The 23,568-nt window shown below is 36.9% G+C and overlaps 1 protein-coding gene across 25 annotated transcripts in view; it reads left to right on the plus strand.

Moving 5' to 3' along the window:
- The window catches only part of EFCAB5 (EF-hand calcium binding domain 5), a 193,714-nt gene that overhangs the window by 64,785 nt on the left and 105,361 nt on the right, over positions 1-23,568 (plus strand). For 22 of the 25 annotated variants that reach the window (XM_058704035.1, XM_058704052.1, XM_058704040.1 and 19 more), the window contains one exon: positions 22,779-22,935. The exons of the other annotated variants lie outside the window; for them this stretch is intronic. In XM_058704035.1, the coding sequence (XP_058560018.1) occupies positions 22,779-22,935 (157 nt within the window). The remainder of the gene's footprint in view (positions 1-22,778; positions 22,936-23,568) is intronic. 25 annotated transcript variants of the gene reach the window in all.

Genomic DNA, 23,568 nt, shown 5'->3' on the forward strand with positions numbered 1-23,568 from the left:
CCACATATGAGTGAGATCATATGGAATATGTCCTTCTCCCACTGACTTATTTTGCTTAGCACTATACTCTCTAGCTCTATCAACATCATTGCAAATGGCAAGATTTCGTTCTTTTTTATGGCTGAAGAATATTTCATTCTATATATATAACACATCTTCTTTATCCATTCATCAATTGATGGATGCTTGGGCTGCTTCCATAATTTGGCTATTGCAAATAATACCGCAATAGACATTGGGGTGCATGTATCCCTTTGAATTAGGGTTTCTGTATTCTTTGGGTAAATAGTAGTGTAATTTGTGGGTTGTAGGGTAGTTCTATCTCTCACTTTTTGAGGAACCTCTATACTGTTTTCTGCAGTGGCTGCACCAGTTTGCATTCCCACCAACAGTGCACACAGGTTCCCTTTTCTCCATATCCTCATTGTTTCCATGTCCTGTTGTTTCTGGTGTTGTTAATTTTAGCCATTATGACAGGTGTGAGGTGATATCTCATTGTAGTTTTAATTTGCATTTCCGTGATGATGAGTGATGGTGAGCATCTTTTCATGTGTCTGTTGGCCATCTAGATACCTTCTTTGGAGAAATGTCTGGTCACGTCTTCTGCCCATTTTTTAATTGTATTATTTATTTTTTAGGTGTTGAGTTTTATAAGTTCTTTATGTATTTTGGATATTAACTCTTTATTGGATATGTCACTTGCAAATATCTTCTCCAATTCCATAGGTTGCCTTTTAGTTTTGTTGATTGTTTCCTTTGTTGTGTAGAAGCTTTTTTAGTGTATTTTTTGTTGTTGTTGTTTCCCATGCCTCAGGAGACATATCTAGAAAGAAGTTGCTACAGTTGATGTCAAAGAAGTTATGGCCTGTGTTCTCTTCTAGGATTTTTATGGTTTCTAGGTCTCACATTTAGGGTTTTAATCCATTTTGAATTTATTTTTTTGCATGGTATAAGAAAGCGGTCCAGTTTCATTCTTTTGCATGTTGCTGTCCAGTTTTCCCAACACCATTTGTTGAAAAGACAGTCTTGTTCTTGTTGGATATTCTTTAACTCCTTTTTAAATGTTTGGTAGAATTAACCTGTGACGCCATTTGGTTCTGGACTTTTGTTTTGGGAGAGTTTTTTGATTACTGATTCAATTTCATTACTGGTGATTGGTCTGTTCAATTTTTCCATTTCTTCCTGCTTTGGTTTTGGTAAGTTTTATGTTTCTAGGAATTTATCCATTTCTTCCAAGTTGTCTAATTTGTTGACAAATAGGTTTTCATAATATTCTGTTAGAATTGTTTGTATTTCTGTGGTGTTGGTTGTTATTTCTCCTCTTTCATTAGTAATTTTGTTTATTTGTGTCCTCTCTTTTTAAAATGAGAGGAGTATCAATTTTGTTGACATCTTTTTTTATTATGAAAATCTCTGTGGGTTTATCTATTTTATTGTTATTTTTAAAATTAAAAACATTTTTTTGATTTCAGGAATAGAATTTAGTTATTCATCACTTTATATAACACCTAATGCTTACCCCAACAAATGGCCCTCTTAATGCCCATCACCCATTTAGCCCACTCGCCCACCCAATATGCCTCCAGCAACTCAGTTTGTTCTCTGTATTTGAGAGTCTCTTATGGTTTCTCTCTCTCTGTGTTATTATATTAGTTTGCTTCTTTTCCCCTAGGTTCATCTATTTTGTTTTTTAAATAACACATATGAGTGAAATTATATGATATTTGTCTCTCTCTGACTGACTTATTTTGCTTAGCATTATACCCTCCAATTCCACCCATGTTGCAAATGTCAAGATTTCATTCTTTTTGATCACTGAGTAATATTTCATTATATATATATATATATATATATATATACACACACACACACACACACACACACACCATATCTTCTTTATCCACTCATCATTCAATGGACATTTGGGCTCTCTCCATACTTGGGCTATTGTTGATAGTGCTGCTATAAACATTGGGGTGCATGTGCTCCTTTGAATCAGCATTCTTGTATCCTTTGGGTAAATACCTAGTAGTGTAATTGATGGGTTATAGGCTAGTTCTATAGGTCATAGGTCTATAGGTCTATAGGTCATAGGCTAGTTCTATTTTCAACTTTTTGAGGAACCTACATACTGTTTTCCAGAGTGGCTGTACCAGTTTGCATACCCACCAGCAGTGAAAAAGGGTTCCGCTTTTTCTGCATCCTCACCAACATTTGTTGTTTCCGAGTTGTTAATTTCAGTCATTCTGACAGGTGTGAGGTGGTATCTCATTGTGGTTCTGATTGGTATTTCCCCGATGATGAGTGATGTTGAGCATCTTTGCATGTGTCTGTTAGCCATCTGGATATCTTCTTTGGAAAAGTGTCTATTCATGTCTTCCACCTATTTCTTAACTGGGTTGTTTTTTTGGGTGTTGAGTTTGATAAGTTCTTTATAGATTTTGGATACTAACCCTTTATCTGATATGTCATTTGCAAATATCTTCTCTCATTCCGTCGGTTGCCTTTTAGTTTTGCTGATTGTTTCCTTCGCTGTGCAGAAGCTTTTTATCTTGATGAGGTCCCAATGGTTCATTTTTGCTTTTATTTCCCTTGCCTCTGGAGACATGTTGAGTAAGAAGTTGCTGTCGCTGAGATCAAAGAGATTGCTTCCTGTTTTCTCCTCAAGGATTTTGATGGTTTCCTGTCTTACATTTAAGTCTTTCATCCATTTGGAGTTATTTTTGTGTATGGTGTAAGAAAGTGGTCTGGGTTCATTCTGCATGTGGCTGTCCAGTTTTCCCAACATCATTTGCTAAAGAGGCTGTCTTTTTTCCATTGGATATTCTTTCCCACTTTGTCAAAGATTAGTTGGCCATATATTTGTGGTCCATTTCTGGATTCTCTATTCTGTTCCATTGATTTATGTGCCTGATTTTGTGCCAGTACCATACTGTATTGATGATTACAGCTTTGTAATACAGCTTAAAGTCTGGAATTGTGATGCCTCCAGCTTTGGTTTTCTTTTTCAGGATTGCTTTGGCTTTTCTAGGTCTTTTCTGGTTCCATACAAATTTTAAGATTGTTTGCTCTAGCTCTGTGAAGAATGCTAGTGTTATTTTGATAGGGATTGCATTGAATTGCATGTAGATAGCTTTAGGTGGTATCAATATTTTAACAATATTTGTTTTTCCAATCCATGAGCATGGAATGTTGTTCCATTTCTTTGTGTCTTCTTCAATTTCTTTCATAAGCTTTTTATAGTTTTCAGTGTATAGACCTTTTACCTCTTTTGTTAGGATTATTCCTAGGTATCTAATGTTTTTTGGTGCAATTGTAACTGGGATGGAGTCCTTGATTTCTCTTTCTGCTGTTTCATTATTGGTGTATATAAATGCAACTGATTTCTGTTTGTTGATTTTATATCCTGTGATTTGCTGAATTCATGGATCAGTTTTTGCAGTTTTTTGGTGGAGTATTTTGGGTTTTCCACATACAGTATCATGTCATCTGTAAAGAGTAAAAGTTTGACTTCCTCCTTGCTGATATGGATGCCTTTTATTTCTTTGCATTGTCTGATTGCTGAGGCTAGGACTTCCAACACTATGTTGAATAGTAGTGGTGAGAGTGGACATCCTTGTCATGTTCCTGACCTTAGGGGGAAAGCTCTCAGGTTTTCTCCATTGAGGATGGTATTAGTGACGGGTCTTTCATATATGGCCTTTATGATCTTGAGGTACGATCCTTCTATCCCTACTTTCTTGAGGGTTTTTTTCAAGAAAGGATGCTGTATTTTGTTAAATGCTTTTCCTTCATCTATTGAGAGGATCATGTGATTCTTATCCTTTTCTTTTTTTTTTTTTATTAATGTGATGTGTCACATTGATTTGCAGATATTGAACCAGCCTTGCATCCCAGGAATAAAATCCCAGTTGATTATGGTGAGCAATTCTTTTAACGTATTGCTGGATCTGGTTTGTAGTATCTTGTTGAGAATTTTTGCATCCATGTTCATCAGGGAAATTGGTCTGTAATTCTCCTTTGTAGTGGGGTCTTTGTCTGGTTTTGGAATCAAGGTATTGCTGGCCTCATAGAATGAATTTGGAAGTTTTCCTTCCATTTCTACTTTTTGGAACAGTTTCAAAAGAATTAGGTGTTGACTTTTCTTTAAATGTTTGGTAGAATTCCCATGGAAAGCCATCCGGCCCTCGACTTTTGTTTGTTGGGAGATTTTTGATTACTGATTCGATTTCTTTACTGGTTATGAGTCTGTTCAAATGGTCTATTTCTTCCTGCTTCAGTTTTGGTAGTTTATATGTTTCTAGCAATATGTCCATTTCTTCTAGATTTCCCAATTTGTTGGCCTATAATTGTGCATAATATTCTCTTTTTATTGTTTGTATTTCTGTGGTGTTTGTTGTGATCTCTCCTCTTTTATTTGTGATTTTATTTATTTGGGTTCTTTCCTTTTTCTTTTTGATTAATCTGGCTAGGGAATTATCAATTTTGTTAATTCTTTCAAAGAACCAGCTCCTGGTTTCATTGATCTGTTCTACTATTTTGTTTTGTTTTATATGATTGATTTCTGCTCTGATCTTTATTATTTCCCTTCTTCCGCTGGTTTTGGGCTTTATTTTCTGTTCTTTTCCCACCTCTTTTAGGTGTAATTTTAGGTTGTGTAGGCCTTCTTTAAGAAGGCCTAGATTGCTATACACTGCCCTCTTATGACCGCCTTTGCTGCATCCCAGAGGTTTTGGGCTGTCCTGTCTTAATTTTCATTGGCTTCCATGTACTTTTTAATTTCCTCTTTAATTTCTTGTTAACCCATTCATTCTTTAGTAGGATGTTCTATAATCTCCAGGTATTCATGGTCTATCCAAATTTTTTCTTGTGGTTGATTTCAAGTTTCATAGTGTTGTGTTTGGAAAATATGAATGGTATGATCTTAATCTTTTTGTACTTGTTGAGGGCTGATTTGTGATCCAGTATGTGATTTATGATGGAGAATGCTCAATATGCACTCAGGAAGACTGTGTATTCTGCTGCTTTGGGATGAAATGTTCTGAATATATCTGTTAAGTCCATCTGGTCCAGTGTGTCATTCAAAGCCATTGTTTCCTTGTTGATTTTGTGTTTAGACGATTTGTCCATTGCTGTAAGTGGGGTGTTGAAATCCCCTACTATTATGATATTATTATTATTGAAGAGTTTCTTCGTGTTTGTGATTAATTGATTTATATATTTGGGGACCTCAAGTTGGGGGCATAAGTATTTACAGTTGTTAGATCTTCTTGGTGGATAGACCCCTTAATTATGATATAATGCCCTTCTTCATCTCATGTTAGTCTTTATTTTAAAATCTAGTCTGTCTGATATAAGTATGGCAACTCTGGCTTTCTTTTGATGTCCATTAGAATGATAGATGGTTCTCTATCCCCTTACTTTGAATCTATAGGTGTCTTTAGGTGTAAAATGAGTCTCTTTAAAAATTTTTTTATTTATTTTTGAAAGAGGGAGAGACAGAGCATGAGCAAGGGAGGGCAGAGGGAGAGGGAGACACAGAATCCAAAGCAGGTTCCAGGCTCTGAGGTGTCAGCACAGAGCCTGATGTGGAGCACAAACTCATGAACCATGAGATCATGACCTGAGCCAAAGTCAGATGCTTAACCGAGTGAGCCACCCAGGCATCCCTAAAGTGAGTCTCTTGTAAGCAGCATATAGATGGGTCTTATTTTCTTATCCCTTCTAATATCATATGTCTTTTGATTGATTGCATTTAGAGTGAGTACTGAAAGATATGAATATAGTGAAATTGTGTTACCTGTAGAGTTGCTGTTTCTGGTGATGTTCTCAGTCCTTTCTAGTCTTTTTGCTTTTGGTCTCTTTTGTTTTGTTTTGTCTTTTCTCCACTCAAAGTCTCCCCTTTAAAATTTCTTGCAGGGCTGGTTTAGTGGTCACAACTCCTTTAGTTTTTGCTTGTCTAGGAAACTCTTTATCTCTCCTTCTATTTTGAATGACAATCTTGCTGGGTAAAGAATTCTTGGCTGCATATTTTTCTGATTCAGCATGTTGAATATATCCTGCCATTCCTTTCTGGCCTGCCAAGTTTCTGTGGACAGATCCGTTGTGAACAAGATCTGTCTTCCCTTGTAGGTTAAGGACTTTTTTCTCCTTGCTGCTTTCATATTCTTTCATTGCCTGTGTATTTTGTGAATTGACAATGATACACTTTGGTGATGGTCAGTTTTTGTTGAATCTAATGAGAGTTTTCTGTGCTTCTTGGATTTTGATGTCTGTGTCCTCCCCCAGATTAGGAAAGTTTTCTGCTATAATTTGCTCACATAAGCCTTCTGCCACTTTTTCTCTCTCTCTTCATGTTCTGGGACTCCTATGATTCGGATGTTATTCCTTAAAAAAAATTTTTTTTTAATGTTTATTCTTGACAGAGAGAGAATGAGAGAGCATGAATAGGGGAGGGGCAGAGGGAGACAGGGACACAGAATCTGAAGCAGGCTCCAGGCTCGGATGCGGGGCTCAAACTAACGAGCCGTGAGATCATGACCTGAGCTGAAGTCAGAGGCTTAACTGACTGAGCCACCCAGGCACCCCATGGGTGTTATTCCTTTTTAATAAGTACTGAGTTCTCTAAGTTTTGTATTGTAATCTTTTGCCTCTGTTTCCCTCTTTTTTTCTGCCTCATTATTCTCCATAATTTTATCTCCAAATCACTGATTCACTGCTCTGCCTCATCCATCCTTGCTTACACAACATCTATTCAAGATTGGTCTTGGTTATTCCATTTTTAACTTTGGCCTCCCTTGATTTTAGTTATTTTATTTCTGCAGAAAGGGATTATATGGTATATTCTATTCTTTTTTCAACGCTAGCTAGTATTGTTATAATTGTGGTTTTAAATTCTAGTTTAGACATCTTACTTATATCTGTGTTCATTAAATTTTTTGCCATCATTTCTTCTTATTCTTTCTATTGGGGTGAATTCCTTCTTCTTGTCATTCTGGAGGGCAGAAGAATTAATAAAATAAAAAATTAAAACTAAAAAACAAAACAAATAAATCACATAAAGCTAGACCCTAAGTGTGTTTCCATCTGCTTGTTGAAAGAAGCTTGATAGAATAGAGAAAAAAGGGAAAGGTAAGAAAAAAAGTTAAGAAAATTTTTAAAAATTAAAAAAATATATAGAATAAAATGAAATAAAGAAAATAGAATAAAAATTTTTTACAATAAAAAATAAAATAAAATAAATAAAAAATAACATGTTCTTTCTGAATCCAAGAAAGAGAGAGAAAATAAAGAAAAAAAAAAACAATTTAAGCAAAAACAGAAGCAAAGAAAACGAACAAATAACTGAACCAGGAAACAGAATGAAACCCAAATGAAGTTATATCTAGTTTCCTCTAGAACTGATATAAAGCCCTCTATAGTCCATACACTAAGCAGGTGGAGTAACTTGTGCTGGTCTTGTGGGGCATGTGCTTGGAGGGCACAGTTGAGTGGTACTTCATGTAATGGCTCTGTTCCCCACTAGGTGGCGCTGCTTAGCTTAGTGGGGTGGATCAGTGCAGTAGGCATGTGCATGCGCAGAAGTAGAAATGGCCTCACCCAACCCCAAAGTCTCTGGTGCAGGAACTTGACATTCTCACTGACCCAAGATCAAGCACCCCTCCTTTGTCTCAGGCCTCCATCCATTCCCCACCTCTACCCTATCTGTGTCCAAGCTGTCACCAGCCAGGTGACACCTCCCTCCAGAGTTTTATCTCAGATGGGGAAGTGTTTCAAAACCCCACACTTCAGAGACCCCTGTGGCTGGACATGAGCCAGCTCTTTGAGGGAGGGTCTCACTGAGCAATGGCTGGATGCTGGCTTGCCCCAGGAAACGTTCATGTGATCACACAGCAGCAGAGTTTCAGAGAGTATGGTAAATCACAACACACAGACAGTGCCAGGTTTCACCACACTCTGGCATCTTTGTTCCAATACCAGCAAATGTGGCTGCTCTCTGTTGTCTGCTGGGACCTTTGCCCACAGGGTGGCTGTATCCTCTCTACCAAATTCACTCCAAGCAGGGGAACCACTCCTCCCCGTGTGGCACATGGACCCCCGCAGACCACACTGCCTGCTCCTGGGGATTCACCCTACTTCCTCACCAGAGCACCACCAGGCACTGAGCTCCCAACCTTCAGACTCTGTGCTCCATTGTTTATAGAATCCAGGTAGTATTGAAACCCTCTCTTTTCTCCCCATCAAAGGTTTTGGGGCACAGATTTCTTGTTCAGTCCCCTGTGAGTGTTTTCACTCTTTCTCTCTCTTTCTCTCCAGCTACTTTTGGGGAGAGTGCTTTTCCTGCATGACACTGTTGTGCTGCACTCTCCCCAATTCTCTTTCTCTCTCTGCCCTCTCTCCACAAAAATGGCTCCCTACACTCCACAGCTTTTCTCTCCCACAATTTACCTCTCTGTACCGTGTACCTGCCAAGTTCTGTGGCTCAAGTTATGCAGATTGTTGTGTTAGTCCTCAGGTCAATATCCTAGGTGTTCAAATGGCTTTGTGCTGACTAGCTGCATTTCAGGGATGAGACAAGCTCAGAGTTTCCATACTGCTCTACCATCTTAACTCCTCCCCCACCCCCAATTTTGTTGACCTTTTCAAAGAACCAGCTCCTGGTTTCATCTGTTCTATTGTTTTTAAATTTTAAAAATTCATTTATTTTTTCAAACCGAGGTCTCACATATTTATTACCGAAGCAACCTACTGAAGCGTAGTAAGAGAAAATCATTTCCCTGGATAAAACACGTCTGTTGTTTAGGTAGCAGCAATATTTACAGAGTCCCAAGATACAAGTACATGCCCTTCATGTAGCATAAATATGTGTGCCATCTCATGTGAGATCCCTTATAGTCCCAGCTTGGTTATTCTCCGATGCCTCCTCTTGAAGTTGTACATGATTTTATTACCAGTTTTCATCTGATTCCACTGAAGAATGGGAAGATTCTGCGTTGTTTCTTGGCCAAGAACTGCTTGATCCTGAAAGTCTTGTGAGAAGACATGGAAAGAACACTCAACTGCACACACCATTATGGCAGAGAAAAGAAAAGCTTTTCTTTTTCTTTTTTTAGCTTCTATATTATTTATTTCTGCTCCAATCTTTATAATTTCCTTCCTTTTGCTGGGTTTGTGTTTTGATTGTTCTTCTCTTTCTAACTCCTTTATAGAGTGATTTTTAAAGCTCAAGACTGTTAATTTTGTCAAACACTTTTTCAACACCTGTGAAGATAATCATTTGATTTTCACCCTAGACCTGTTAATGATGAATTTTATTAATAGGTTTCCTAATTTTGAGCCATTGGAATCCCTACAATAAATCACATTTGATTGCTATATATTTGGTTACATTGAAATATGCTTCTTACTAGTAAGACAAAATTAATGTTTAATGCTTTCGTTTTAATTGCAGATTTTCAGAGTATTGTATATTGTATCTCTGTGTATCTATGTGTCTACCTATTTATCTATCAATAGTCACCTGGAGGGGCAAATTTGAAAGATTGTTTTCCCTTTTGGGGGAAAGGTTCCTTTTGAGTATCATAATGGACACATTGATTTTAATATATATTCAATGTATTTTAATCCATTATAGTTAATTTTTATTTTGTTTTAATGTTTATTTACTTTTGAGATGGAGAGAGAGACAGACAGACAGACAGACAGAGAGCAAGTGCAGGAAGGGCAGAGAGAGAGGGAGACACAGAAGCTGAAGCAGGCTCCAGGCTCTGAGCTGTCAGCACAGAGCCCCACATGGGGCTTGAACTCATGGACCATGAGATCATGACTTGAGCTGAAGTCAGACACTTTACCGACTTGATCCTCAGCTTGACCCAACTTTGGCCCCTGTGTTCTTCCAACATTACTCCTTTAGTCTTTGGAAGCTTCATGCATTTTTTAAAAGGATTCTTAGTTCCTTTTAATGGGGATCACTCATCTGAGAACTAGGAATGCTCAAAAATATTGTATCATATTGCTTTAGGCTCTTTTAGGGTTAACAAGTATAATTTTTTTAAATAATGAGTAAATATTGATCATTTCATATCAAATATAATATTGCAGGTTTTTGTTGTTGTTGTTGTTGTTGTTGTTGTTGTTGTTGTTGTTTTTACCTATCCTTGAGTTTATATTTGTAGCTCTCTTTTTTTTTTCTTACTGAAAATCTTGGCTCCTAACAACATTGACAGAATTAGTTGTCTTATCCTACAATTTACGTAAAATAACTTAAAAATAACAATGGTAATAATCCTACTAATAATAGAGCTACTAAATGATGTTTAAAAATGTTTTTTAATGTTTATTATTATTTATTTTTGAGAGAGAGAGAGAGAGTGGAGTAAGGACAGAGAGTGGGGTAAGGGCACAGAGAGAGGGAAATACAGAATCTGACGCAGGCTCCAGGCTCTGAGCCGTCAGCACAGAGCCTGACGTGGGGCTCAAACCCACAATCCACGAGATCATGACCTGAGCTGAAGTTGGACACTTAATGGACTGAACCAGCCAGGCGTCCCTACTAAATGATGTTTTAGATTTATTTGCAGCTTTTTTATCCATAGAACATATCCTACTAAGTATATGTATGTGAAAAATGAAACCATACAAAAACTAGAAGAAACCAGGGGTTAAATCCCTTTATTACCAGAGAAAAACCTTTTTCACCACGACTCAAAATTGTGAAATTATTTTTTTAATGTTTATTTATTATTGAGAGAAAGAGAGAGAGCATAAGTGGGGGAAGAGCAGAGAGAGAGGGAGACACAGAAGCCAAAGCAGGCTCCAGGCTCCAAGCTGTCAGCACAGAGCCTGATGCAGAGCTCGAACCTACGGACTGTGAGATCATGACCTGAGCTGAAGTCAGACATTTAACTGACTGAGCCACCCAGGCACCCCAAAATTGTGAAATTATTGACAAATTTGATTACATAAAAATTAAAAGCTTTTTGCCTGGAAACTTTAGTCACAACTACTCAATTTTGCTGTTGTAGTACAAAAGTAGCTATACACAATAGGTAAATGAGTAAGCATGGCTATGTTCCAAGAAAACTTTATTTATGAATACCAAATGTGAATTTCATAGATTTTCTACCATTCTACAACACATTATTCTTATTTTGATTTTTAAAAACTATTTTAAAATGTAACAGCCCATCTTAGCTTTTGAGTGATACAATACCAGGCAGCAGACCAGATTTGGGCACTAGACTTGGTTTGCTGACCCCTGGTCTAGATAACATCTAGCTCTCTTCCAGATCTGAAAAAACAAACTAAGAACAACAACAAACAAATAAGACACTTCTGATTCTCTTCCTAAATCTTCATATTTTCCTCTGAATGTCTTCTGGCATGCCTATACTTAAATATACATAATATACTTAATATACATATATATGTAAAATAATATAATAATATATTTAATATATTTTAATTAATTTTAATTTAATTTAAATATAATTCAATATAATATAATTATAATATATAATATATAATAATTATATAATATATAACAACATATATTACATATATAAAATAATAATAAATAATATGAAAACATAAAAATAAATATATATTTATTTATATTTTAATAATTTATTTATTTTCACATTTACATCCAAGTTAGTTAGCATATAGTGCAACAATGATTTCAGGAGTAGATTTCTAAATGCCTCTTACCCATTTAGCCTATCGCCCTCCCACAACCCCTCCAGTTACCCTCTGTTTGTTCTCTGTATAAGAGTCTCTTATGTGTTGTCCCCCTCCCTGTTTTTATATTATTTTTGCTTCCCTTCCCTTATGTTCATCTGTTTTGTATCTTAAATTCCTCATATGAGTGAAGTCATATGATATTTGTCTTTCTCTGATTGACTCATTTCGCTCAGCATAATATGTTCTAGTTCCATCCATGTTGTTGCAAATGGCAAAATTTCATTCTTTTTGATCACTGATACCATATCTTCTTTATGCCTTCATTCGACCATGGACATTTGGGCTCTTTCCATACTTTGGCTACTGTCGATAGCACTGCTGTAAACACTGGGGGGCATGTGCCCCTTCGAAAAAGCACACCTATATCCCTTTGATAGATACCTAGTAGTGCAATTCCTGGGTCGTAGCATAGTTCTATTTTTAATTTTTTGAGAAACCTCCATACTGGTTTCCAGAATGTCTGCACCAGTTTGCACTCCCACCAACAGTGCAAAAATGTTCCCCTTTCTCCTCATCCTTGCCAACATTTGTTGTTTCCTGAGTTGTTAATTCTAGCCATTCTGACAGGTGTGAGGTGGTATCTCATTGTGGTTTTAATTTATATTTCCCTAATGATGAGTGATGTTGAGCATTTTTTCATGTGTCGGTTGGCCATCTGGATATTTTCTTTGGCCATCTGGATATCTATCTTCAATAAACTTTGAAGTGTCTATTCATGTCTTTTGCCCATTTCTTCACTGGATTATTTGTTTTTTGGGTGTTGAGTTTGATAAATTCTTTACAGATTTTGGATACTAACGTTTATCTGATATGTCATTTGCAAATATCTTCTCCCATTATGTCGGTTGCCTTTTAGGTTTGTTGATTGTTTCCTTCGCTGTACAGAAGCTTTTTTTTTTTTTGTATATGAAATTTATTGTCAAATTGGTTTCCATGCAAAACCCAGTGCTCATCCTAACAGGTGCCTCCTCAATATCCATCACCCACTCTCCCCTCCCTCCCGCCCCCCATCAACCCTCAGTTTATTCTCAGTTTTTAAGAGTCTCTTATGGTTTGGCTCCCTCCCTCTCTAACTTTTTTTTTCCTTCCCCTCCCCCATGGTTTTCTGTTAAGTTTCTCAGGATCCACATAAGAGTGAAAACATATGGTATCTGTCTTTCTCTGTATGGCTTATTTCACTTAGCATAACACTCTCCAGTTTCATCCACATTGCTACAAAAAGCCATATTTCATTCTTTCTCATTGCCAAGTAGTATTCCATTGTGTATATAAACCACAATTTCTTTAACCATTCATCAGTTGATGGACATTTAGGCTCTTTCCATAATTTGGCTATTGTTGAAAGTGCTGCTATAAACATTGGGGTACAAGTGCCCCTATGCATCAACACTCCTGTATCCCTTGGGTAAATTCCTAGCAGTGCTATTGCTGGGTCATAGGGTAGATCTATTTTTAATTTTTTGAGCAACCTCCACACTGTTTTCCAGAGAGGCTGCACCAGTTTGCATTCCCACAAACAGTGCAAGAGGGTTCCTGTTCCTCCGCATCCTCTCCAGCATCTATGGTCTCCAGATTTGTTGATTTTAGCCACTCTGACTGGCATGAGGTGGTATCTGAGTGTGGTTTTGATTTGTACTTCCCTGATGAGGAGTGACATTGAGCATCTTTTCATGAGCCTGTTGGCCATCTGGATGTCTTCTTTAGAGAAGTGTCTATTCTTGTTTTCTGCCTATTTCTTCACTGGATTATTTGGTTTTTGGGTGTGGAGTTTGGTGAGTTCTTTATAGATTTTGGATACTAGCCTTTTGTCTGATATGTCATTTGCAAATATCTTTTCCCATTCCGTTGGTTGCCTTTTAGTTTTGTTGGTTGTTTCCTTTGCAGTGCAGAAGCTCTTTATCTTCATGAGGTCCCAATAGTTCATTTTTGCTTTTAATTCCCTTTTCTTTGGAGATGTGTCAAGTAAGAAATTGCTGCGGCTGAGGACAGAGAGGTTTTTTCCTGCTTTCTCCTCTAGGGTTTTGATGGTTTTCTGTCTCACATTCATGTCCTTTATCTATTTTGAGTTTATTTTTGTGAGTGGTATAAGAAAGTGGTCTAGTTTCATTCTTCTGCATGTTGCTGTCCAGGTCTCCCAGCACCATTTGTTAAAGAGACTGTCTTTTTTCCATTGGATATTCTTTCCTGCTTTGTCAAAGATTAGTTGGCCATACTTTTGTGGGTCCAATTCTGGAGTCTCCGTTCTATAACATTGGTCTGTGTGTCTGTTTTTGTGCCGATACCATGCTGTCTTGATGATTACAGCTTTATAATACAGCTTGAAGTCTGGGATTGTGGTGTCTCCAGCTTTGGTTTTCTTTTCAAGATTGCTTTGGCTATTCTGGGTCTTTTCTGGTTCCATACAAATTTTAGGATTGTTTGTTCTAGCTCTGTGAAGAATGCTAGTGTTATTTTGATAGGGATTGCTTAAAATTTATAAAAGAATCTAAAATTCCTTGTGATTTGTTTTAGTATTCTTCCTACAGGGTAAGGAACTAATCAGAAGCTTTAGAATAACAATTCTTTTGAAATTGGGTACATATATTCCTCTAGAATAAAGTAAGAGATATGTACAGAACTCTTCTTTTGTTTTATTTTATAGGTGGACATGGCATTTTAAATTTCAGTTCAAACAATCTTTCTCAGAGTGTGGTTGCCTAAGAATGACATCAGGATTACCTGGATGCTTGGTAAAAAAGTGCAGATTCCTAGCTTCTTCCTCATATCTTCTGAATCAGAACCTTTAGGGATGCATTGAAAACAAGTTCCACAGAAGGTCATTCTGCACACTGACAAAAGTTTCAAAACCAATTATGTAGAGAAACCAAATTAAGGGAATTTTAGTACTAGTGAAAACTTCCAACAGCAGCAGGGGGCAGTGTCATTAAATTTAATAAATAGCTTAAAGAACATTTCTGTTCACCATCTGTTCTTGCAAAGCAATAAATTAGATTTGTATTTAGATCAATTACCATGAAAAATACTTAAAATCTAAGAGCTGGTGTCAAGGCTGTAAGTCAATACATTGACAAATCCTTCCTCCTGTTAGGGATATGTAAATCTCAATCAGTACATAAAACTAGTCATTTATCAATATCTATAAAAAGAATAGTAATGGGCGCACTTGGACACTGGCCTAGGTCTCATTGCCAACAAATGACACAACACAACAGAGTTTATTTCGGTAATGCTTCTTGAATTGAGAGTTTGAATATTTAGGGTCATTTGAAGGTTGATAAGAGCCCTAGTTTCTATTGGAGCAATACTGTAGGAATTTCATGAAAGAGTTAAAGTAATCATAGATGCTTTGTTTGCCTAGATTGTCAGGAGTAGGGCTTTATCTCTTTCTGCAAAAATTCAAGATCTATATGCCAACATATGACAGTGTCAGGCATCTGCAGAATATTCAGAAATCCTTGACATACTTTTACAACAGCACAATATCTATTCATTAAAGCTTGGAAACACAGGAATCTTAGCTAAAACAGTCTTGCTTTTAAATTCTCGGGGTGCCTGGGTGGCGCAGTCAGTTAAGCGTCCGACTTCAGCCAGGTCACGATCTCGCGGTCCGTGAGTTCGAGCCCCGCGTCGGGGTCTGGGCTGATGGCTCGGAGCCTGGAGCCTGTTTCTGATTCTGTGTCTCCCTCTCTCTCTGCCCCTCCCCCGTTCATGCTCTGTCTCTCTCTGTCCCAAAAATAAATAAAAAACGTTGAAAAAAAATTTTTTTTAAATTCTCTAAACTATATCATTGTTTGGGTCATCTTACAGAGTTTTGGAGAAGTCCATTTATTTTAGGAATGAGAGTTTTTCTTACTTATATTCAAGAAAAAAGACAAATAAAATTTTTGTTTGGTTTGTCAAGACTTTATCTTCTGGTGATGATGTTAAAGCATTCATTTGCCTCAACTAGATCCAAAATTTTTTCATCTCACTACTTCCCTGGGTAAAAAGGGATTCGTCTCTGTTTGGTGCCCAAGAACAGTAGATAGAGAAGATGCTCCTTACTGACTTGGAACAATTTTTATAGTGGTAGCCACTTAACTAAAAAATAAAATATCACTGTTTGTAAGTTTTACATATGCAATATACCTTTATTGCTTTTCATCAGGGTTTCTGAACAACAGATAAAGAATTGAAGTGGACTTTAATTCTTGTGTGTAATTTTGCAAAATTGATATGTTAGGTTTCTGTCCTTTTGCTTTCCTTCAGATTTTCTTTTCTTTTAACATCTTTCTTTCAGTATCTTTTCCCTCTGACTCTTGATTCCTCCTGTGCTTGTGAATGCATATTTTATAAGTCACGACTGCCTTATTGTGAACTGATAATGAAAAGCATTTGCTTTTAAAATAGGATTATGAACTTCCAATAGCCTGATTATAGTGATGGTTACACATTTATGTATGTGTTTAAATTTATCAAACTATGTACCAAAAAAGGTCAATTTTACTATATCATATTTCTAAAAATAAAAAAATTTAAACAGTAAAGAATATTACAGAGATGTATATTAACTAACTGGAATTAAAAAAAAAACTTTAAAAATTACAGAGAGACTATTAATGCTAGAATTTTACTATTCCAGAGAAGCAGGGCCTATTATACTGTAAATGTCCTCACTTTTCTCTACCAGTCCTGATATATAGTCCTGAGCATAGATGAGAATTCAAATGAACTAGGAAGTAGATATAAGAGACCCAAGGCAAAAAGTTGGATCTTTTCTTGTGTGGCAATTATAGTGATGCCTACCAGGTTCTGGCTTGGTAACGATCTTAGATTCCTACATCCTTTGTTTATTGCATAATCAGTGTGGGGTCTGTGCAGCACCTTGAGATACCTTTTGTGCATTTCCCTTTGACAACTCTTTATTAGCCTTATGAAGTAACAATGGAACATTTAACGCACAAAGAGAAGAATCATGACAAACTATTTCATAGAATTACTTTCTCCACCACAGCTACAAAAAGGAGAAAAATAAGTAGGATAAATGCTCAAGCATTAAGGATACATATAAGCCAAGTAAAAACTAAAAGGAAAAGAGACAGCACTCTTTATTTTACTTAATATTTTAAAAAATGTTTTACTCAGTAATTCCCTGAGAATTAACTCGTTGTATAGTGTTCAAAGAACTTATGCAGACCATATGACAGCACCCATTGTGTATGTTTCTATTGGAATTTGGTATCTGCAAAGGTTTGATGATTTACTTCAAAGTACTTACTTTTTGTGTTTCAAAAAAACCCCCAAAATGTCTAACTCATGCTTGCCAGTCACTAGGACTTGGCAAGACTAAAGGAATGATATGGATCTTCTTTGGTTGCCAGGAGACAGTGACTTCCTAGACAGATGTCTGTCTGCTCATACACCACACCAGCTGTCACCTCTTTACCCAGCCAAACTCTTATGGTTATATTAAGCTAGGAAATCCCATGGGCGCTTCTCCCACAAGTGATATTATTAATATCAATCATTTTGTCAATTCATACTGAATATCATAGTTTATCAACCCAGTAAAACAGATTATGCCAAAAGTGAGTGGATAGATAGGGAAAATGTGTTTTTATAGCATTTGAATGACTATTATAGCCAATGGTGTGTGGTAGGACTTTATCAAGTAGGTTCTACTTTTGTTCAACCCGAAGCATAATAATAATGTTTATATATTACTAGTTTCCTATCCATCTATAGGCCACACTCTGTTGCATATGTATATATCCCCTTATTAAGTACTTAGAAATTCAAGTTCTTACAGACTGAGAAATCATGGTCTCCTTGAATGTTATCCTAATATCCTTCAAACACACACCCTGAAACTTGATGGTGAATGAGTCTGTGGTCCTACTTCAGTGGCATAGACATTCCTAATGTTAAAAAGACTGAAGTTCCTAAGTCAAGTTCACTCCAGCTGGGGCTGGATATCTGTCACAATGCATGACAAGGTGTGGTGGTCCTGGAATAAGACTCTCCAGGATATCCAGAAATTCCTAGGATTTGCCAGATAAAGCTATTGATTCATTTAAAAAATTTTTGTAATGTTTATTTTTTTTTTTTTTTGAAAGAGAGAGAGAGTGCAAGTGGGGGAAGGTCAGAGAGAGAGGAAGACACAGAATCCGAAGCAGGCTCTGGCTTCAAGTTCCAAGCTGTCAGCACAGAGCCCAATGTGGGGCTCAAACCCACCAATGGTGAGATCATGACCTGAGCCAAAGTCGGATGCTTAACCCATTGAGCCACCCAGGTGCCCCAACTATTGATTCATTTTAAACTATCCAGTAACTGATATCCTCAGAAGAAAATAGGATTTTTTTTTCTATTTATAGAAGAGAACAGATGGAAGACCTTATGTGCTACCACACTGGTTTATATATCCTCTACCCAACCTGAGTCCTACACCATCAAAATAGATGCTTTCCAGGACTCCCATGGGAAATATCCAGTGGGAAATGTCCTCTGCCTTGCTCATATGCTTCCAAGAAGGTGGTTTAGTTGGAGTTCAACCACCTGATTTGGAAATAGAAATCTTGACCACTCTTCAATTACTGTTGCTACAAAAAGGTGGGGGGGAGGGAAATAGAAATCTTCACCATCAAGTCCAGCTTAAAACTTGCAGACACTAGATATGAGGTACCCAGCATGTAGTGAGATTGAACTCAGATCATAAAGCCCCGACTTCACTCATCTGAGCTAGATAGGCTACATTCTTTATGCACATCAATTTTATTATCTCTTACATATCAACTAAAGAAAACCACTAGCCAGATGTCCTTTCCTCTAATCCAGAGTGCCAGCTTTCTCCATCTAGAATATCCTTCCCCTCCTTTCTCTTGCTGGACAATTTTTCCTTGTGCTTCAGGAATCAGCCCAAGTATGACTTCCTCTGGATACCTTCTGTCTCACCTTCTCTGGGTTAGATACTCTTTCTTTATATTCCTGAAGCACCTGTAGGCTCATGTCAGCATTTAGCACATTTTTTAATGTAATTGTTGATTTACCTCCCTATAATCTCTTTGAAGACAAGGACTATTTTCTATCATATCTGTATTTTTAATACTGAGCACAGTACTTGACATGAGTTGGGGCTCAATAAATATGTGTTAGATAAATTAATAATTTATTAAGGAGTCTCAGTTAATCAGTATTAAGATAATAAATTATTAATTATTAATCTTATAAATTAAGATTTATTGAGGAGTCTCACTTAGTTAATCAGTATTTATTGCATAACTATCAAGTACTCAATCTTGAGCCATACCTTATAGGGAAAAAATTCAAAATTTGGTTCTTGTTGTGAGGAATTTATACCCTCAAGTTGAAGAAATGTAACTAAAACATAGCTAACTTTATTAAAGCAGTTGTCCATATACATTTTCCCCACTCCCAACACATTTCTCAACCTGTTATATCTGGCTTTCATTCCAGGCTGTCTTTCATAAATGTCACTTACTGAGATCACAATGTTCTCCATTTTTCCAAGCCCAGTGGAAAGTTTGCAATCCTCATCTTACTTGGCCTCTTAGCAATATTCAATAATGTTGACCATTTCCTCCTTGAGATACTCTTTTCTTACCCTTCTATGATATTATTCTTTACTTTTTTTCCTTCTACCTCATTTTAGTTCTTCTCAGTATCCTGTGCTGGCTCATTCTCTGCCATCTGATCTTCAAATATTAAGGTTCCTTAAGTTGTGGTTGTCCTGTCACCCAAAATCATTGCTGAGTGCGCTCATTCCAACACATGACTTCAGTTACCATCTGTACCTTCATGACTCTTAGATTTATATCTCTAGCCCAAACATCTTTTTTGAGCTTCAGACCAGTATATGTATCTACTCAATATCTGTACTTGGATGTTTCATAAGCACTTCATCTTCCACAAGTCATTTTCTTATTTCGTTTTGCGTCAAGATTTTCTTTTTTTTTTTTTTTTTTAATTTTTTTTTCAACTTTTTTTTTAATTTACTTTTGGGACAGAGAGAGACAGAGCATGAACGGGGGAGGGGCAGAGAGAGAGGGAGACACAGAATCGGAAACAGGCTCCAGGCTCCGAGCCATCAGCCCAGACCCCGACGCGGGGCTCGAACTCACGGACCGCGAGATCGTGACCTGGCTGAAGTCGGACGCTTAACCGACTGCGCCACCCAGGCGCCCCTTGCGTCAAGATTTTCAAGCCCAAACCCAAGAGATGCAACTTGACACCTTCTACTTTCTGACTGTGTGCTTTTCATCAATCATTAAGTCCTATTGGTTTTACCTTCTTCTCTCAAATCTGTTCGTTTCTGACCTTCCCTGCTGCTGCCACCCTAGTCTAAACTACCATCAGCTCTCACCTGCACTATTACAGCAGGCTCCTGATTGGTATATTTATATCCACTCTTACCCTCTTGCAACCCATTCTTTACTTGTAACAGAAGTGATTTTTTAAAAAAAGGTTAATCTTATCCCATTTTCCCCCAGTATGGAACCTTTCAATGGTCTGCACTTACTCTTAAGATAAAGACCAAAATCCCTAAGTAGGCCTATAAGACTTTCCTTGTATGACCCACTTGGTCCCTCTCTTTGTTTGGCTAGATCCCCCACAAACTTTAGGTCTCAACTCAGACATCATTTCATCCCTCTTTTTAATAAAGAAACAAAACCTAGTCTGTATTTCTGGGCCATTGAACACGAGACTCCAAATATAATCCAAATGGGTTAACTGGATCCTGGTAACGTCATCACCATCCAACCAAGCTAGCATAGGACTTACTTTCTAGCCTTCACTGCTGCCTCTCTTCTTCTCACACTCTATACTTACTCCAGGCATACAGGATTACTTTCAGGTCTTCAAACATATTATGCTTCTTTTCACCTCAGGGTCTTGTCATTTGCCATTCCCTCTGCATCATTCTTCTCCTTCCTCTTTATCTTATCCTACCAATCCTTTAGAGTTTAGCTCACATACCACTTCATTGTGAAATTCTTCCCTTATATGATCTCTTATTGCACCCTGTGTTTCTCTTTTACTGCATTTATGACGATTGTAATGGTTGTTTCCCCTGCTATAATGTAAGCAGGAACTGTCTGTAGTATTCATCTTCACATCCCCAGTCTCTAACACTGGGTTGTATAAGTAATGCTCAATAAGTATTTGTTAAATGAATTAACTAACTTATTCTAATCCTGCTTTTGTTTTCATGATGAAAGTTTTCTTGTGTGAGTTTTGGGTTTGTTTGGGTTTTTTTGTTTTGTTTTGTTTTTTGTGGGTTTTTTGTTTTTTGGGGTTTTTTTTGCCTTTTTGTTCTTGTTTTTAGGCACATATGATTATTACAAGATATGTCTTAATTTGGGGTAATTATTTAATTTTGTAATCTCAGAATTAATTTTCAGTATTTAATAAGGAAGCTATGATAACTGTTTTTAATCATTTTATAAAGTTCTAGATAAGCCTAATTATTCATCTATTCAAATATTTGATTATCCAGTAACCTAGACTTTGCTTCAGTCATTATACCTTTCATAATAAGATATGGGTGAATAAACAAAAATAAGAGTTAAGTAAGTATAATAATTAAGTAGACACATGTCATATGTGGATTTTTATAGGAATACTCATCACAGAAATAATATGGACATGCTCCAGGGATGCCAAGAAGTCCAGTTTAGCTTTGTGAAACTAAGACCACCATAGCTTAAAAAGAAACAAGCAAAAACTTAATTTATTAACTTGCCAGGCAAAGGAAGATACAGCAGTGAGGAATTCACTAACTACTTCACAGAAGGGGAAAATATAGGAGTTTCAAAAAGTTTATAATGGTTATAGTTATAACAACTGAAAACTATCACACTGTATGGGACAGAGGGAATCCATAGGTTTGTACATGATTGATTAAAACAAGTCCCATTGTTCAGCAGTCCAGAGTCTTCAGTTAGGCCCAGCAATGGTCTGGTACACTGCGGTCACTCGAAGTTTATAGCCAGTTCCTCAATATAAGCTGATTAGAATTGGTTTTGATGAAATAAAACATTCAATTTTAATATAGGCAAATGATGCTGTAAGAGGAAGATGTTCCTTGCACTGCTTGAATGAATGGATAGAATTTGAGTCGTCACAAAAATTTTGAAGGCCTTATATGAGCATAAAGCAATGACTTAGGTTTCGATTGATTCTTCTGGATTATTAGAGGTATCCAATTTACCAGTCCTAATTGTAAATTCTTTTGCGTTTCCAAATCTATCAGATCAGATTGGAAGACCTTAGTCTTTCTTTTTTAAAGCAAGAAGACTGGGCTCAAGCAAATTGTATTCGAAACCAGCAGATATTTTGATTACTTTGAGACATTTTGGTGTTTCAATCCAAACCAGTTTGGGGTTTTAGAGTCCTAATAGGGATGACAAATATGGGAACAATCAAAATCACAATTCTTCTCCCATTCCCAACATGGATAATGTAACTCTCTCTGAATATAAGGATAACTATGATGCTCAGGGACTGTCAAAGTATTTGACTCTAGATGTTTAAAGGAAATTGGCAATATATATTCCTAGACAGAAATCAAAAGTTTGGTCCAAGACATTAGAACTACCTAAGATGCTTATTATAAATGCAGCTTCTATACTTCCACTGTAGACCGGAAATCAGAATCTTTCCAGATGATTTCTGTATCCAGAGAAGAGAGAGTCCCACCACTGTAAGTCTTTAGTGCATTCAGCTTTGCTTTTAGGTATATGTGGCAACCTCTAGGGCTATTTTAGTATTTCTTAAGTATGATATTTTCTTGGGCAAAATAAGACCCACCTCTATAAAAATTCAAATAATACTAGAAGACAGCCTGTGATCAGTGCCAAATTCAGTAAGTGCAGGGGGGAGAGGGGGTCACCTCAGGCCTAAATCAAGAAGATTTCATGGAGTAAAGACAGGAACAAATTTTAAATGAAGCTCTGAATTCTTGTTTTCTGCCATTTGAACAATCTGAATCAAACCCAACAGTCTTAACTCAACCTGTCTTTTATTTTGACCTCCTTCAGAGTATCCAAGATGAAGAAGAGTATTAAACAGAAACGAGAAGAAAGAGAATGCATAAATGAAGTCAAAATCAAGGTGGCCAATATACGGAAGCAGGCTCTGCAGGAGCAGTTCAGTGAATGGATTCTAGACCCCAAAGGAATGATTCCTCTGGTAGTGGTAAGAAAGGAGGATATCTGTGAAGGGGAGGCAGAGTGGGTGATAAGAGGATGATTGTTGGAATATTGAGTGGAGTGCCAGAAACCTACCTCTAAATTTTCAGTGTTACTGAGGTAAGCTGATTCTTGACCTGTTTGGTCCATGAGAGCCAATTTCTTCAATTTTCTCTTGAGCATTTTAAAAAAATTCTAGCTAGCTATTTCTAAATTCTAGCTATTTCTAAAATATTGACTCTGGCTGAGGTTCCCAAACTCTTCATTAAGGGCAGACATTTTCCAAAGAAGACATCCAGATGGCTAACAGACGCATGAAAAAATGCTCAACATCACTCATCATCAGGGAAATACAAATCAAAACCACAATGAGATACCACCTCACACCTGTCAGAATGGCTAAAATTAACAACTCAGGAAACAAAAAATGCTGGCTAGGATGAGGAGAAAGGAAACATTTTTGCACTGTTGGTGGGAATGCAAATTGTGTAGCCACTCTGGAAAACAGCATGGAGATTCCTCAAAAAATTAAAAATAGAACTAGCCTATGACCCAGCAATTGCACTACTTGGTATTTATCCAAAGGATACAGGTGTGTTGTTTCAAAGGGGCACATGCACCCCAATGTTTATAGCAGCAC

This window comes from Neofelis nebulosa, chromosome 16 (assembly GCF_028018385.1).
Source record: "Neofelis nebulosa isolate mNeoNeb1 chromosome 16, mNeoNeb1.pri, whole genome shotgun sequence".
In the NCBI taxonomy this organism is placed as follows: Eukaryota; Metazoa; Chordata; class Mammalia; order Carnivora; family Felidae; genus Neofelis; species Neofelis nebulosa.